General features: G+C 40.5%; 1 protein-coding gene across 1 annotated transcript in view; it reads right to left on the reverse strand.

Annotated features, from left to right (window-relative positions):
- Positions 1 to 17,984, reverse strand: part of LOC124594636 (sodium channel protein Nach-like) — a 159,452-nt gene that overhangs the window by 3,545 nt on the left and 137,923 nt on the right. The window contains exon 6 of the mRNA XM_047133007.1: positions 16,386 to 16,439. Coding sequence (XP_046988963.1) covers positions 16,386 to 16,439 — 54 coding nt within the window. The remainder of the gene's footprint in view (positions 1 to 16,385; positions 16,440 to 17,984) is intronic.

Raw genomic sequence — 17,984 nt, forward strand, 5'->3', positions numbered from 1 at the left:
AAATAATTACTTGTGATGGAGCTCATGTTCCTGTCTTATGGTCACTGCTTTTTCTTGTGTGCATTAATAACCTTCCATTAGTTACAATGCGACTTACTAAGTCTGTTTTGTTTTCAGGTGATATAAATATTACAATAAATGGCGTATCTTTAGAAGGTGGAAATTAATAATTGATTGTAACCAATTCATTGTCATTTAATTCAGAACCGACTTACAACAAGCAGTTTAGACCCTGCAAGAGATTTATATCTAGAATATGGACTAAATATAAGTTTGTGGAGACAGAAGAAGCTCACGTCCTTAAGTGTTGACCCTTTTTAAAAAAAATCAGTATCTGTAATGCAGGTGTTTTCAGTTTTAGGTGGCATAAAAATAACAGGTTGACATACTTTCCTTACTTTAATATTATTTCAGTAATTACAACTGAATTGAGCATTATATTTGAGCATTTATCGTTATTCTCGGTTTTATCCAGCTTTCCAAACTATCTGACCTGCTCATGCCTCTTCATCTTTGTATAACTACTGCGATATATTTTCAGCTGGAGGTTCTTTCTGTAGTCACGCCTTGTTTCACCTCTCACTTCCCTCCATTACCAAATTGACAAATCCTTGATATCGCAGGACGTGTCCTATAAACAAATACCCATCTAATCTTTAGTATCAGCCTCTTCTACAGCAACACATTTAAAGAGCTTCTATTTGCTCCTTGCTGTACTGTTTATTCTGCACGTTTCACTTCGTACCAGACTACACTCCACGCAGAAACTTTCAGAAACATTTCCTAACACTTACCTTTATGTTAAAATACATCTCTTTTGCAGAATCACGTTTCTTATATTCCAGTCCGCAATTTATACACTCTATTTTTAAGGTGTCGTGAGTTATTTTGCTGCCCAAACAGCGGAACTTATTCACTACTTGTAGTATCTCATTTCCTCATGTAATTCCCTCGCAGTCGCCTAATTTAATTCAACTACACGCCATTTCGTTTGCTTTACTTTTGCTGATGTTCATCTTATAATGACAAACCTCTTTTCAAGGCAATTTCCACATTTCCAAGGTATTTGCTGTCTCTGACAAAATTTCGGTATCATCATCAAACCTTAAAGTTTTTATTTACGCTCCTAAAACTTTAACTAGCTTTCCAAATTTGTCTTTAGTTTCCTTTACTTCTTGATCAATGTACAGATAGAATAACACGGAGAAAAAACTGCCGACCAGTTTCACTTCTTTCTCAACTACTGCTCCTTTTCATGACATTCAAATCTTGTAACTTCGATCTGGTTTTCGTACAAGTTGCAGACAGCCGTTCGCTCCCTGTGTTTTATTTCTCCTACCTTAATAATTGCAAAGAGTATGTTCACTCATTATTATGAGAAGCTTAATTTTCCTGTAACGTATGAATCCTGTTGTAATATTACTTTTTAGTTGTTTGACATCTACTGGGATTTCCTCACTTTAAATGTGTGGGATAAACCGCATACATAATCTATCGTGAAAATTAAGTCAATAAAAGATAATTTCCTCGCATTATGATCACATTGTACGTCGGAATTGAGTACAAGACAAATGAATCGACTGAGAAAACATACCTACAATTTTCATAACTTCATTTTTATAACTCAATTTTCGCCTTTTACAAAATAACAGAAAGTAATTTATAAATATTGGAAACAAAAATCAAACACACACTTTTTTAAACAGTCCTGTATGTGTCACATGAAGGTGACGAGCAATTGGCTCCTGGTATCTGAAACAACAATGAGTACAGAAATTTGCAAAGACGACTGAAAACAATTCATAGCCTCAGATCAAACAGAAGCTGGTCGTAATGTTGAATGAGCTGGTTATCAATGCGAGACATGCAGCAGATTCCTCTAATAAGTTGATAATTATCGGTCAGAATCGCAGCTTTTAGTACTGATGTTCTTCTACATACTCTAAATACCAGGCACTCTGCAAAGATATATTTTGTCCTGAGCAATCGATCTATGAAAGCATGACTGACAAATTCAGTAGGAGATTACGAGGAAGGACTTTAGAGAGCAATTGCGGTGGGTAAACGAGACGTGAACGAGCTTGGTTTACTGGGAACATTCGGTTTGAATGTACAAAGAGAGTTCTAGTTGTACGCTGGCGCTGGCGCTACGCTGAGATGCTGCTTTGGTTGAGTAAGAGTACTGAAATCTGTTTCTATTGTTCATTCACAAATTGTGTTAAATGCTTGCCTATTTTCCGGCTCGCATTACAAGGCTTGGTGTAGTGTTATTTACAGCATTCCACAACCTTAGAGAGCACTTACTACACTCCTGGAAATGGAAAAAAGAACACATTGACACCGGTGTGTCAGACCCACCATACTTGCTCCGGACACTGCGAGAGGGCTGTACAAGCAATGATCACACGCACGGCACAGCGGACACACCAGGAACCGCGGTGTTGGCCGTCGAATGGCGCTAGCTGCGCAGCATTTGTGCACCGCCGCCGTCAGTGTCAGCCAGTTTGCCGTGGCATACGGAGCTCCATCGCAGTCTTTAACACTGGTAGCATGCCGCGACAGCGTGGACGTGAACCGTATGTGCAGTTGACGGACTTTGAGCGAGGGCGTATAGTGGGCATGCGGGAGGCCGGGTGGACGTACCGCCGAATTGCTCAACACGTGGGGCGTGAGGTCTCCACAATACATCGATGTTGTCGCCAGTGGTCGGCGGAAGGTGCACATGCCCGTCGACCTGGGACCGGACCGCAGCGACGCACGGATGCACGCCAAGACCGTAGGATCCTATGCAGTGCCGCAGGGGACCGCACCGCCACTTCCCAGCAAATTAGGGACACTGTTGCTCCTGGGGTATCAGCGAGGACCATTCGTAACCGTCTCCATGAAGCTGGGCTACGGTCCCGCACACCGTTAGGCCGTCTTCCGCTCAAGCCCCAACATAGTGCAGCCCGCCTCCAGTGGTGTCGCGACAGGCGTGAATGGAGGGACGAATGGAGACGTGTTGTCTTCAGCGATGAGAGTCGCTTCTGCCTTGGTGCCAATGATGGTCGTATGCGTGTTTGGCGCCGTGCAGGTGAGCGCCACAATCAGGACTGCATACGACCGAGGCACACAGGGCCAACACCCGGCATCATGGTGTGGGGAGCGATCTACTACACTGGCCGTACACCACTGGTGATCGTCGAGGGGACACTGAATAGTGCACGGTACATCCAAACCGTCATCGAACCCATCGTTCTACCATTGCTAGACCGGCAAGGGAACTTGCTGTTCCAACAGGACAATGCATGTTCGCACGTATCCCGTGCCACCCAACGTGCTCTAGAAGGTGTAAGTCAACTACCCTGGCCAGCAAGATCTCCGGATCTGTCCCCCATTGAGCATGTTTGGGACTGGATGAAGCGTCGTCTCACGCGGTCTGCACGTCCAGCACGAACGCTGGTCCAACTGAGGCGCCAGGTGGAAATAGCATGGCAAACCGTTCCACAGGACTACATCCAGCATCTCTACGATCGTCTCCATGGGAGAATAGCAGCCTGCATTGCTGCGAAAGGTGGATATACACTGTACTAGTGCCGACATTGTGCATGCTCTGTTGCCTGTGTCTATGTGCCTGTGGTTCTGTCAGTGTGATCATGTGATGTATCTGACCCCAGGAATGTGTCAATAAAGTTTCCCCTTCCTGGGACAATGAATTCACGGTGTTCTTATTTCAATTTCCAGGAGTGTATATGCGCAAACCAAGTTGACACTCTGCACAGTGGCTGATAAGAGCGACTGTAAATAGGACATGACTTTGCTGTTGTTTCCACCAGCCGCCGCTTAGTTTGAGCGTATAGTACCCACACTAATCATCCTGAACATCGTGACCACCGACCCACTCTCGATATAAACCCGTTCATGCGATAGCGGCGTTGCATGGCGAGGAATGACTGTCTGTCAGACAGACGCGCGGTACATGCTGTATCAGCGAGCGTACTGTCCGTTTGTATAATGGGGAAGGCGCGTTATCTGTGAGTTTGACCGAGGGCAGACTGTGATGACCCGGAGGCTCGGCACGAGCATTTCGGAAACCGCACGACTTGTCGGGTGTTCGAGGAGTGCTGTGGTTAGTGCCTTCAACACGTGTGAAACCAAGGTGAAACCACGTCCAGATGTCGTAGGTTTGAGGGGTGATCCCTCATTACAGATGTCGGACGTCGTAGGCTGAGCAGACTAGTAAAACTGAACAGGTGGCGAACTGCGGTGGAACTAACGTCAGCCTCCGAGTATGCTGATACATTAGCTCCGTACTTAACAATCATATACAGCCGTTCGCTCGACGAAAGATCCGTACCCAAAGACTGGAAAGTTGCACAGGTCACACCAATATTCAAGAAAGGTAGTAGGAGTAATCCACTAAATTACAGGACCATATCGTTAACGTCGATACGCAGCAGGTAGAACATATATTGTGCTCGAACATTATGAACTACCTCGAAGAAAACTGTCTATTGACCCACAGTCAACATGGGTCTAGAAAACATCGTTCCTGTGAAACACAACTAGCTCTTTATTCATACGAAGTGTTGAGTGCTATTGACAAGGGATTTCAGATAGAGTCCGTATTTCTGAATTTCCGGAAGGCTTTTGACACTGTACCACACAAGCGGCTTGTAGTGAAATTGCGTGCTTATGGAATATCGTCTCAGTTATGTGACTGGATTTGTGACTTCCTGCCAGATAGGTGACAGTTTGTAGTAACTGCTGGAAAGTCATCGACTAAAACAGAATTGATTTCTGGCGCCCCAAGATAGTGTTATAGGCCCCTACTGTTCCGTATCTATATAAACGGTTAGGGAGACAATCTGAGCAGCCGTCTTCGGTTGTTTGCAGATGACGCTGTCGTTTATCGACTAATAAAGTCATCAGAAGATAAAAAAAACTACAAAACGATTTAGAAACAAATATCTGAATGGAGCGAAAAGTGGCAGTTGACGCTACATAACGAAAAGTGTGAGGTCATCCACATGAGTGCTAAAAGGAACTCGTTAAACTTCGGTTACACGATAAATCAGTCTAATCTATTCTCCTAAATACGTAGGTATTACAATTACGAGCAACTTAAATTGGAAGGAACACATAGAAAATGTTGTGGGGAAGGCTAACCAAAGACTGCGTTTTATTAGCAGGACACTTAGAAAAAGTAACGGACGTACTAAGGAGACTGCCTACGCTACGCTTGTCGGTCCTCTTTTAGAATACTGCTGCGCAGTGAGGGCTCCTTACCAGATAGGACTGACGGAGTACATCGAAAAAGTTCTAAGAAAGGCAGCACGCTTTGTGTTATCGCGAAATATGGGAGAGAGTGTCACAGAAATGATACAGGATTTGGGCTGGAAATCAATAAAAGAAAGGCGTTTTTCGTTGCGATGGAACCTTCTCACGAAATTCCAATCACCAACTTTCTCCTCCGAATGAGAAAATATTTTGTTGACACCGACCTACATAGGGAGGAACGATCACAACGATAAAATAATGGAAATAAGAGCTCGTACGGAAAGATACAGGTGATCATTCTTTCGCGTGCTATACGAGATTGGAATAATAGAGAATTGTGAAGGTGGTTCGATGAACCCTCTGCCAGCCACTTAAATTTGATTTGCAGAGTATCCATGTAGATGTAGATGTAAAACTCTCGGCAGAGTACAAGTGTGTCTGAACTCACAGCGTACTGAACACGCCTAAGGATGGGCCTCCACAGCCGACAACTCATGCATGTGCCAATGTTAACACCACAAGATTGGCAGCTACGACTGAAGCGGGCACGTGACCATCGGCACTTGACGTTGGCCCAGTGGCAGAGCGTTGCATTGTCTGATGACTACCGCTACCTTCTTCATCATGCCGATGGGAGGGTGCGAATCCGTCGTCTTCCAGGGGAACAGCTACTTGACACCTCTACTGCGGAACAGCGACAGACTGGCGGCAGCTCCATCATGCTCTGAACATTCACGTGGGATCCATGGGTCCAGCGGAGCTCGTGCAAGCACTATGATGGCCAAGGAGTATCGTACTCTGGTTGCAGGCAACGTTCACCTCTTCGAGACGATCATGTTTCCTGATGGAAGTGGCATTTTTCAGCAAGACAAAGCGCCATGTCACAAGGCCAGGAGTGTGATGGAGTGGTTCGAGGAACTCAGTGGCCAGTTCCAATTGGTGAGTTGGCCCCCCACTTCGCCAGATCTGAAGCCGATAGAACACGTCTGATTGAACATGGCGTCAGAACTCATCGACCGTTCCCCGAAACGTACGTGATTTAGGTGACCTGTATGTAGGTGTAATGGCAGCTCCTCCCAGCGACCTGCCAAGACAGCATTGCTTCCATGCCACGCTGCGTCGTCGCTGTCATCCGTGTCAAATGTGGTCTGCCGACTATTACGTGTGTGGTCATAATGTTCTGGCTGATCATATTGAAACGATACATTATTTGTTTGGTGACATGCGTAATTGTCGAAGCACAGCACAGAAGCGGACTTACATTAGTTCATCCGAATAATAGGCCAGCTTAATTTATCAAACCCTTGTTTAATGAGCTTTTTCAAAAATGGCTCTGAGCACTATGGGACTTAACATCTGAGGTCATCAGTTCCCTAGAACTTAGAACTACTTAAATGTAACTAACCTAAGGACATCACACACATCCATGCCCGAGGCAAGATTCGAACCTGCGACCGTAGCAGTCGCGCGGTTCCAGACTGAAGCGCCTAGAACCGCTCGGCCACATCGGCCGGCTGAGCTTTTTCATTACGTTCTTATGCACATACAATTGATTTTATTTAAATCTTTCACTAATTTTGTTTAATACACTACATGTTCCACGCAGAGATGTGTGCCATAATTGTGCTCTAAGGTCAATTACATACTTTCTTAATCAAAGACTCTGCAGTTTATTCATGGAAAAATGGAAATGAGCGTTTGGCGTCATTGGCCGGGAGGCCCCTCACGGGGCAGGTCCGGCCGCCTTGGTGCAGGTCTTATTTTATTGCATTCGACGCCACATTGGGCGACCTGCACGCCGGCTGGGGATGAAATAATGATGAAGACAACACAACACCCAGTCACTGAGCGGAGAAAATCCCCGATCCAGCCGGAATCGAACCGGGGCCCCTTCGGACGGCAGTCCGTCATGCTGACCGTTTTTTTCCCTCATTTTGTTCGATATAGTTCGTTGCGTTTGGGCTGGGCGGACGTCACAAGACATCCGTTCAAGTTGATCGTTGATTCCTTGACTCAGTTTTTTTATTACAGAGAGCACGCAGCCCTCTGACCGATCACGCTGAGCTACCGTGCCGGCCACCATTCAGCTATCGGGGCGGACAGTTTATTCAGGAATCAGGAATCAGTTTATTCATGATTCCTTGCCAACGCTACGAAATTATAAAAACCTTATGGCTGAAAGCAAACACTGCCATCGGCATCAGGCTATCTCATATAATGTTGCAGACTTTCTGCCTTCAGGAGAGATACCAATTTTTCTGAACCATTATTACAACCCATACATTTCTCAGTACTGCAGGCAGTAATATGCTTTGTCTATTTTACTTGTGTGTTTACCGGTTAACAGTTTGAGTCTCAGAGAGAGCTGGCAGTTCATCACTTCGTATACGACATGATTGCCTTGTGCCTCTGTGTTTCAGATACCTAAGCGAAAAAACTAGGTTAATAGATTGGGTCAAACATGCTCACTGCATGTAACTTGGCTACAAGCTGGGTATTTTCACATTACTGTTAGACCATGTGCTTATCTAAAATTTGTACGTTCGTAGAATTTAGCCAAGCGCACGTTTTTGCTCATTATTGTTACATTGCACAAAGTCAGCTACTCCTTTTGATCTCTTGTTCTATTCCTCTAAAAAGTTTTAGTGAGGCCGCGTTGTCATAACGTTACATGGGAATAAACTTTGTATAGGAAAGAGCTTTATTCAGGGCATGTTTCAGGTTACATATTTGCATGTAATCCGAATTTGGCCGGCCTGTGTGGCCGAGCGGTTATAGGCGCTTCAGTCTGGAATCGCGCGACCGCTAAATCGCAGGTTCGAATCCTGCCTCGGGCATGGATATGTGAGTGATGTCCTTAGGTTAGTTAGGTTTAAGTAGTTCAAAGTTCTAGGGAACTGATGATCTCAGAAGTAAAGTCCCATAGTGCTCAGAGCCATTTGAGCCATTTTTAATCCGAATTTGGACGAGAACAGGTTGCTTATATCCGTCGATTTCCTGCCAGGACATGAATTTCGGTTTTTCTGATGACTCGATTGCTAGTGAAACTCTCATCAAATCCTATCAAATTTCTGAATTCTGGCGGCACTGATACTGCCTGTGTTAGAACATTATTCAATGAAGCTCGGGTTCTGCAATCGTTACACGTTTATCACGTTCAAGTGACTAGTGTATCAGGAATTCTTGGTTGTGAATCTTCGCTTAACTGCAGTTTGTGTTCTTTCATATTTTTCGGGTCAGTGTAGGAAACATAATTACATATGTGTGCGAACACTATCGAGTTACTTCAGGGACAGTGACTATTTTACTCCTTGTCTTGCTATCTGCTTGCGTCGCATTTGCTGACTGTATATTGAAACAAATTCTGTTTATTTTGTTTGTGGCTGATTGCAAGCATAATAATATTCTGTTTTAGACATCTGTTATATTTCTTACTGATTAATGTGTGAACTATTCAGTCTAAGCAAAGATCTGAAATCGTTTCATCTTTTCAGTTAGTAATGAAAGAGCTATATTCTTGCTCATCAGCGTTTTAAAAGATGATCGGAAGCAAATGTTAGTTTTTACTTATGCGAGGAAAAAGTGATGAATTTGAGGGACTTACATTACATGTGTCAAATACGTAATACTCTTTTCTGTGGTATATTAGTTGGAGATTGGAGCTGTTTCCATGAGCTGCCATTACTGTTGTTTGAATCACATTTTTGAGTTGGTCTGTATTAACAACACATAATTTATATACTTTGAAACTATACTCCATTGAGCAAATATTTCATTTATTTGTCTTAGTTCTGTCTTTACACAATATCTGATATGAATGATCGTTTCTTGGGTTTTGGTATTCAATAATTCCTGCCGACACATTTCTTGATACACATATCTGTCTTACTTATAGTATTTGCGAGCGCACATATTATATTGCTGATTATTCGTTGATGTCCTTTCAGAGAAGCACTGACACTTCATATGAAGAGGAAGCACTGTTTCTGAGTGCTTGCACGTTAGTATGTTGGAGTGATTCCAAGAAACTGGGGTTGTGGATAGCAATATTGTAGTGGTAAAAGTGCACTGAAATATGGTCTTGTTTTCGTCTAGTGTTCATTTGGGTCTGATAGATTTCATGTTTATAACCGTAAAGGGAAACCGTTGTTGTAGTGAGTAGTAAGGAGTGGGTTGCAGATTCTGTGATTCATGTTTTAACGAGAACTAAAATACTTATGACTGTTTGATAGGAGAGTAAAACCTTGGAATAGTGGACAGTTCGAAGGATTTGTCAGCATTTGCCACGATAATTATATGTGAACATGTGTGCTGAGGAATGATGAGCCTGTAGTGGAGATTTTCCTTCTGGGTGATCCTGCTGGCATTTAGCCACATTTTCATGTGGAATGCACCAGCTCAGTGCACAGTGAAACAGCACCTTTTTTTTAATTTTATAACTGAGAGGAGAATTTAATATTGGGACGTACAGTATGGTAAATCACAAAGAAGTTCTGAATGCTTATTTTTTGTCTATGTGTATGAAATACGTTATGTGCATTAGATGTACCTAACAGTGTGGCGCTCAGGCTTAAAGGTTTCATTGCCTGTTGGTTGGAGTTGTGCCTGTGCAGTTCAGTACTCATCTCGTTTTGCTGTTTATCTATTGACAGTTAGTAGTACTGGAGTCTTTAATGAAGATTCATTAGTGTGGATCCTGTGCCCTGTTACAAAAGGTAGTTTAATTAGAGTGGGATAATAGTACTAAACTAGTTTGTCAGTTCTAGACATTTCTTAAAATTAGTACTGGTGGGAATTTGTGACCTGCCAGAGTGGAGGGTAGACCCACCGCCCTTTCCTTCGACCCTCTCTCCCCTATGCTCATCTTAACTGTGATTTGGGTACAATTGAGTGTTTAAACTTTTCACATATCTTAAGGGCGCTACATATATTGCACTATATTATTTTGATGTCCTTAATAAATTTATTTACTCAGGGGAAGTGTATACTGGACTCTAACAAATTTTGTTACATGAACACATGAGAGGTATTGTTGAGCATTGATTATTGAGATTTTGTGTTTAATCCTACTAGTATTAACTGTCTCATACTTGTGTTTAATGTCAAGACCTTGATGGTTGACTGTTTTGTTCTTTATATGAGTCTGAGGAGGACTTCCTTTTTTGTAGGTCTGTCTTAATTTATTTTTCGTTCTTGGGAACAATGCTGAATTCTGTTGCTTTATGTTTTTAATCTTGTGGTACTATACAGAGATTTTGGTGGAACAGTGGAAGATTATTTCTTTATTGTCAGCTGTTTCAGTTGTACTTATTGCACTTGCGTGTGGTTCAGTGTGACATTCGTAGGGAACAGTGTCTGAATTCTTACTACACTCATTAGAAAATGGAGAGAAGTATTGGAAATCTGACAAGGTACCTTGGGTTAGGAAGTAGCATGGATAGGAATGAAAACTCTAGGTAGATGCTGCAGTCCGGTTCTAATGATATGCTGCTCCCTTTTGCTGTTCCGCCGACCGGAGTGGCCGAGCGGTTCTAGACGCTACAGTTTGGAACAGCGCGACCGCTACGGTCGCAGGTTCGAATCCTGCCTCGGGCATGGATGTGTGTGATGTCCTTAGGTTAGTTAGGTTTAAGTAGTTCTAAGTTGTAGGGGACTGATGATCACAGCAGTTAAGCCTCATAGTGCTCAGAACCATTTGAACCAATTTTTTTGCTGCTCCATATGATGAACATGTATTATCTGCTGATTAATATTGCTTTCTGTGCAATTATTTTGCTTTTTTTCCCTTCCTGTCCGTATTTTGCAAATTCTTGTTGTACATATTAATCCACATATTTTTATTATTACTGTCTGTCTCTATTTTACTGAATTTTCTCTGTATCTTATTCTTTGTATGTATTTAACTGCTGTGCATATGTTGTTAATACCCCACCATACTAAACAGCTTCATGCCCCAGATATATGAAACAAATAAATAAAAGGATGAAACTTTTGATGAAGTAATGTTTGTGTTATGGAAAACGTTGTGACATTAGGTATAGCTAGTCAACTACCAGTTGCGTGTGTGCTGAATATATGGTTGGGTAGTTTGTGGTCTATAAGTTATGTTGAGGTAGTTGGGCTACATAAGTCAGCCTTGGTTCTGGCCAGCGTCACCAGGTGGCCACAGACAGCTGTGAGTGGCCAGATGGGAGCACTGTCCAGCAGGAATCGGCGAGCATGGAAATACCAAGAGGAAGGAGTAGCGAGGATGCAGCAGTGCGCTTATCGAAGCGAGCTAAAATGGCCCTCGTGACTTAGAATCTAGAGTAAAAGCTCGAAAATTCACTGAAAATACTTAAAAGGCCTTACAGACGTAGGCCTACTGCAAAAAACTAAATATAGCTTATGATTCATGGTGATGAGATAAGCTCATTAGGAACTAAACAATGCTTGTAAATTTATTATTTACAGACTTAATTAATAACTTTCATAATTATTACAGTTGAAAAAATTCATAAAAACTTAAGCAGATGCACAAAGTATATATATGAGATGCTGTTTATGAGCTCATGAGACCAGCAATGAAGGTAATGTGTCAGAAATGTATTAATAGCTATAAATAATTTATTGAATATGGGGCTAAAAAATCTAAACTACAATTTCCCTAAATGAACACACTTAATCAATACCTGCATAAGAATCCAGTTTAAGATCCCACTGATTCCTGTATTTGTTTGATGATACGCAATGTGTTAATGTATGTGAAGCTGTTGTTGTGATTAGCGCAAGGTTGCAGCGCCAATATGTTAAAGTTGACGTTTTGAATCGTTATAATGTAGCGCCAGATGTAGCGAATAAATCACATGAAATTAGTTATTAACGAACATTTGTATGTCGTAATATGAGGACACAAGTTGAGCGAGAATATTTACTGTGCGTTATTCGATGTAGAAATGATAAGTTTTTCTGTAATATTCACAAATAGTGGTCACGCTGTAAGAAAGTCATTGAATAGCATAATATTCATGAAACCAAGTTTTGTAAACAGGCAAGTAGAACATAGCTCAGTGTCTTTTGTTTATCGTGCTAAACTTTGGTAATGACAGTGAAATATTGTACAACTAGACTGCCCGTTGAGCTTTGGACTGTGCTAATGGGACTTAAAATATTTCAGTGGTAGAGATTAGAAAATGTAGATAATCTTCAGGATTCTGAAATCTGTTGGGATTTAAAATTTTCAGGTCGCTTTCAGTGATCGATTATTTTATAACCATGATATCTTTGCTGCTGTTTAACTGTCTGTGACAGCTGTGAACTATGGTGACTCAACTGCATTGCGTAATTTCAGTTTCGTAATGAACTTGTGCTTTTTAGTCATGATAACAATGATAAAGAACTTTATATTTTCTACTAAATGTTAGCGAGACTCCGCAGTGTCAAACATTCTACTTGGCTACACGTTTTCGTGTTCCCGAGTCACCTCTGACCGCATTAAGCCACCAACAGGATCTGCGTTTCAGCAGCGCCATTCCTTCCACACCAAAACTCCTTCCTATACAGCCCAGCTACTCATAGACGACGCAACTGCAATGACAATAACTCCCTTTCCCAATATACTGAAGGTCTTACGAAGGCCTTCACAGACAGGCGCTACCTCCTAGACCTAGTCTGCATGCTGATCTCCCATGTCATCTTCTCACACACCGCCAATCCCCTCACCAAGAATCAGCTACAAAGGAGCATCCACCTCAGCACACAATATCACCTGGGAGTGGAACAGCTCAACTATATCCCTTGTCAGGGCTTTGATTATTGTTCATCATGCCCTTAAATGAGGGACATCCTACCAAAGACCCTTCCCACACACTTACACTGGTGTTCCATCACCCACTCAACCTCCACAACATACTACTCCATCCTTATGCCACTTTCACTCCCAAACACACGCCACAGGAATGACCAAGGTGCAGTGGTGCAGTGGTATTCACAGCATTTTCAGTAGTTTAGCGATTACTTATCTATGTTGAAACAATAAATTGTTTGTTAATGAGGTAGGTAATTCTTTGAGCATGGTACAGAATCGGTTTAAGTTACCCCATCTGAATATCAGGGCAGCTGAACTCTTCACACCTTTGCTTAGTGAGTTTTTTAAATATTCTATTAAGCACATCGAACTCCTTTTTTTAAATCTTTCACTGACAGTGATTTATTGTACTACATGTTCCACACACAGATGTTGTATGCGTCAAGTGGCGTAAATTATGCTTTAAATGCTGTGTTTCCTTAATAAAAGACTCTGCGGTTCATTTGTGATTTTTTATAAACTATAATAACTTTATTGTTCAATCTTTACTTTGCGTCGGTATAAAATTACTTCATATAATGCTGTAGAGTTCCTTGCCTCAGCGGAGATACCAAGTCTTTTGAACCTTTATTACAAGCAGCCTATATATTTCGGAAAACTACACTCAGCAGCGCATGTGAAGTCACAGCTGCAAAATATGAACAAGTATCCTTTACAGAAGAATGGAAAAACTGGTATAAGGTGACTTCTGGAAAGATCAGTTTAGATTCCAGGGAAATGTAGGAACACGCAAGGCAATACTGACGATTCGACTCCTCATAGAAGATAGGTTAAGGAAAGACAAACCTACGTTTAGAGCATTTGTAGACTTAGAGAAAACTTTTGACAATGTTGACTGGAATACTCTCTTTCAAATTCTAAAGGTGGCAGGAGTAACATACAGGGAGTGAAAGGTTATTTACAATTTGTACATAAACTACATGGGAGTTTTAAAGTCGAGGAGCACGAAAGGGAAGCGGTGGTTGAGAAGAAAGTGAGACAGGGTTGTAGCCTATCCCCGATGTTATTCAATTTGCATGTTGAGCAAGCAGTAAAGGAAACAAAACAAAAATAGAGTAGGAATTAAAGTCCACTGCAGAAGAAATAGAAACTTTGAGGTTTGTCAATGAAGTTGTGATTCTGTCAGAGGTAACAAAGGACTTGGAAAAGCAGCTGAACGGAATGGACAGTGTTTTGAAAGGAGGATATAAGATGAAAACCAGCAAAAGCAAAACGAGGATAGTAGTAGTCGAATTAGATCAGGTGATGTTGATGGAATTAGATTAAGGACTGAGACACTTAAAGTAGTAGATGAGTCTTGCTATTTGGGAAGCAAAATAACTGATGATGGTCGAAGTAGAGAGGATATATGTAGACTGGCAATCGCAAGAAAAGCGGTTCTGAAGAAGGGAACTTTGTTAACATCGAGTATAGATTTAAGTGTCCGGAAGTCATTTCTGAAAGTATTTGTATCTAGTATAGCCACATATGGAAGTGAATTATGGACGACAAACAGCTTGGACAAGAATAGAATAGAAGCTTTTGAAATGTGTGCTATAGAAGAATGCTGAAGCTTAAATGGTTAGTTCACGTAACTAATGTGGAGGTACTGATTAGAACTGGGCAGAAGAGAAATTTGTGGCACAACCTGATTAAGAAAGGGGATCCGTTGGTAGAACACATCCTGGGGCATCAAGGGATGACCAATTTAATACAGGAGGGAAGCGTGAGGGGGGGGGGGGGTAAAAATCATAGAGGGAGCCAAGGAATGAATACTTCGAGCAGATTCAGAAGGATGTAGGTTGCAGTGATTACTCGGAGATGAAGAAGCTTCCACAGGATAGAGTAGCATGGGGAGTTACATCAAACTAGTCTTTGGACTGAAGACCACAACAACAACAACACTCAGTAGTATACTTCATCTATTTTCTCTGCGTATTTTTACAGGCCAGAAGGTAAGTTGGCAGTTGAATTTGCAGGGAGAGCTGGTAGTTCATTGCTTTACATATGATCTGATTGCTTTATGAATTTCAGGTTTCTAAATTTAAACGCTAGGTTAACAAATTGAGTCATGTATGCCCACTGTACATAACTTGGGTAAAATCTGAGTTACTTTCATGTTATTAATGTCAGGCCATGTACTTGTCTCAACTCGTAAGCTCATAAATACAGTCAAGTACCTATATAGACACGTTATTATTACGTTGCACAACGTAAGCTACTCCTATTCTTCTCTTCTTCTATGCCTTTAAAAAACTTTAGTCTGATAGTGTTAGTATATCACTTTGTACGTCTAAATTCTGTGTAGAAAAAGTAATTTATTTAGGGTGTGTTTCAGGATATATATTTGCCTGTAACCTAAATTTAATCGAGGCTTACAAAGTCATCTCTGACAGAGAGAAGACATCAATACTGCCATGTTCTAGCAGTTGGGAGTAGTTATTCTGAAATTTCCCAAGTGTCTAGACCCGCAGAAAATCTCAATTATTGATGATGTGAAAGGAAAATGCTCGCAGAGAAAGATACAGGAAAATGCAGCAAATTCATAAAGCTGTTCCAATGCTTACGTACAGCAGGAGAAGTAACACTTATTCCTATTAGGACTTTTTTAATAATCGAAATTCAAATAGCAATTCCTATCCGCTGAGAGTGACACAATCTTCCCGGCGATGTGACATTCAGAAAGCTTAATAACAACGCAAAGATCTAATTTCTTCTCACACTTAGAACACAGTTGCATCAATGAATTTTACTCTGTGAACCTGGCAACAATAAATAGCGTGATTTCATGAAGCACCGTGAGTATTGTATCCCTGTGGTTGATAGAGTTGAACCTTATTTTATGAACCCTTGTTCGCTATTTGTCTGCATGTGAACAGATTCCACGTACCTTCAATGAGGCAAAAATTATTTGATATTAAATCAATGGTCGCATCACACTACATGTACATATAAATTGAGGAAGATGCGTAAAAGGGAGTGGAAAGTTGTGAAGTTCAGTCTGATTCTGCATCTCAGAACTATAGACAATATTATTCGAGTGCCATGATGAACATTTATACATACTGAGAAAAATACACGTTTTGTTGTTGCAGTGAGATATTGGTTGTATTCAACAGTATGATTTGACATCCCTTTAAATTGATTGAAAATTCACAGCTGGTTATCATATACTCGACAAGCTTATTTTAAATAAGCAGTGGAAATAAACTATTAGATCAGCTGCTGAATTATGCAATTAGATGAATATCTGTGTAAATGTGTGCACATACCTAGGATACTGCTAAAGAATTATTCTCACCTTCATGGTCATGAAGACACATCATTCCCTTTATGTCGCATTCTTTCTGTCCCGCTAACATGAGAATCAATAAAACAAGGCATCAGTGGACTGCTTACAATAAACCTACTATATAAATACAAAAAATGTGAATTATTGTTTATGGAAATAGTAACAGTAATAATAAGTGGATTTAGAAGTAGAAACCTCTTGGTGGTCGTATAGTCATTGACTTGCAGTCAGATGAGAGCATTAATGAACAATACAACTTACAATTTTCACGTGGTGTCACAAATGTGGGACATATGTAATATTGTACTAGTGAATAATATTTTGAAGAAAATCAGTTATTTCTAAAAGACTGAATTTATTTGGTCTATGTTTGATTTACCTTTTGACTTAAGAAAAACAAAAGTTCAGTGTATATGAAATCAAACAAGAATAAAACTTAAACTAACAGCAATATAAGTTTTTAGTAACAACAGCTTTAAGACCTGGAGAAACCAAAGACGCTGCACCTGAAAAAAAGTAATTGAGCTTTTTATATTAGAACTGAATTTATATTTGTGGCAAGCAACAAAATTTATTTGGTTTTCCATATAGCAAACACAGGTATAAGTAAAAGTAGCTATTTTCTCTCTGTTGCTTCATCATAATTTACAAGAAGTGAAATATGAGTATTCAGGCATTTCATTATTACTAAAAAAACTGATGTCCTGCAAAAGTATCAAAAATGAATATTAGAAGTTTTCTAATTAGAATGAGCCTTAAAACAAGTATTACTAATCACTATTAGATTTTTGCAGTGTAGTATAAATTCAATACTAAATTTTCACAAGTAGAATTTTCCAGAATTTGAAGTCACATTCTGATTCTGATAAAAACAAATCCTGGTGATACAATTGTCAGATACAGCATCAACACATTGCAAATAAAAACCAATTTACACATAAATACCAAAGGTAGCTGAAGGCTATTGTTACACCTAATGAAGTGCAACTACAGAAAATGACATTGTAATGAGTTAAATGTAGCAATTAATGTCTTTCAAATATTTGTTACAGAAATGAATCATATAATGTATTTATTTATTTATATATTTTTGTCCCCTTTCAAGATTAGGGTTTTCCAGCTCTTACCTACCTCTAACCAGACTTCTGCAGTGAGCCAACATTACAATTTGTGTAGAAAATGAGTAATTCATGATACTAATAGTGACAACAACAACAATAATAATAACAGCAATAATAATAATAATGTTAATAGTAATATGTATAGTAATGAATATTTAGAAGTTAAGAAGTGCCTGTCTTATTAACATTATATCAAGCAATTTCCTTAATATGTTTTTGTGTAGAATATGAAAAAGGCATCTGATAAAAACGTGTGCCAAGTGTGCTAAAGGAATCGATGTAGAGAAGAAGTTAACTGGTCAGACGGAGAGGGTGAAATAATATGGTCAGATTAGGAGGTGAAATGGAAGAAAGAAACCAGAGATAGCGAGGGATGACGAAAGGGAAAGTCCCCCAATGATAAAAGATGAAGCTTTAATCTCATCTTGAATGCAGAGTGGTTTTGGATGAGAAGCAGGTTACAGCGTAATTTTTTCTGTGGTCCTGT

The sequence above is a fragment of the Schistocerca americana genome, chromosome 1 (genome assembly GCF_021461395.2).
Source record: "Schistocerca americana isolate TAMUIC-IGC-003095 chromosome 1, iqSchAmer2.1, whole genome shotgun sequence".
Taxonomy (NCBI): Eukaryota; Metazoa; Arthropoda; class Insecta; order Orthoptera; family Acrididae; genus Schistocerca; species Schistocerca americana.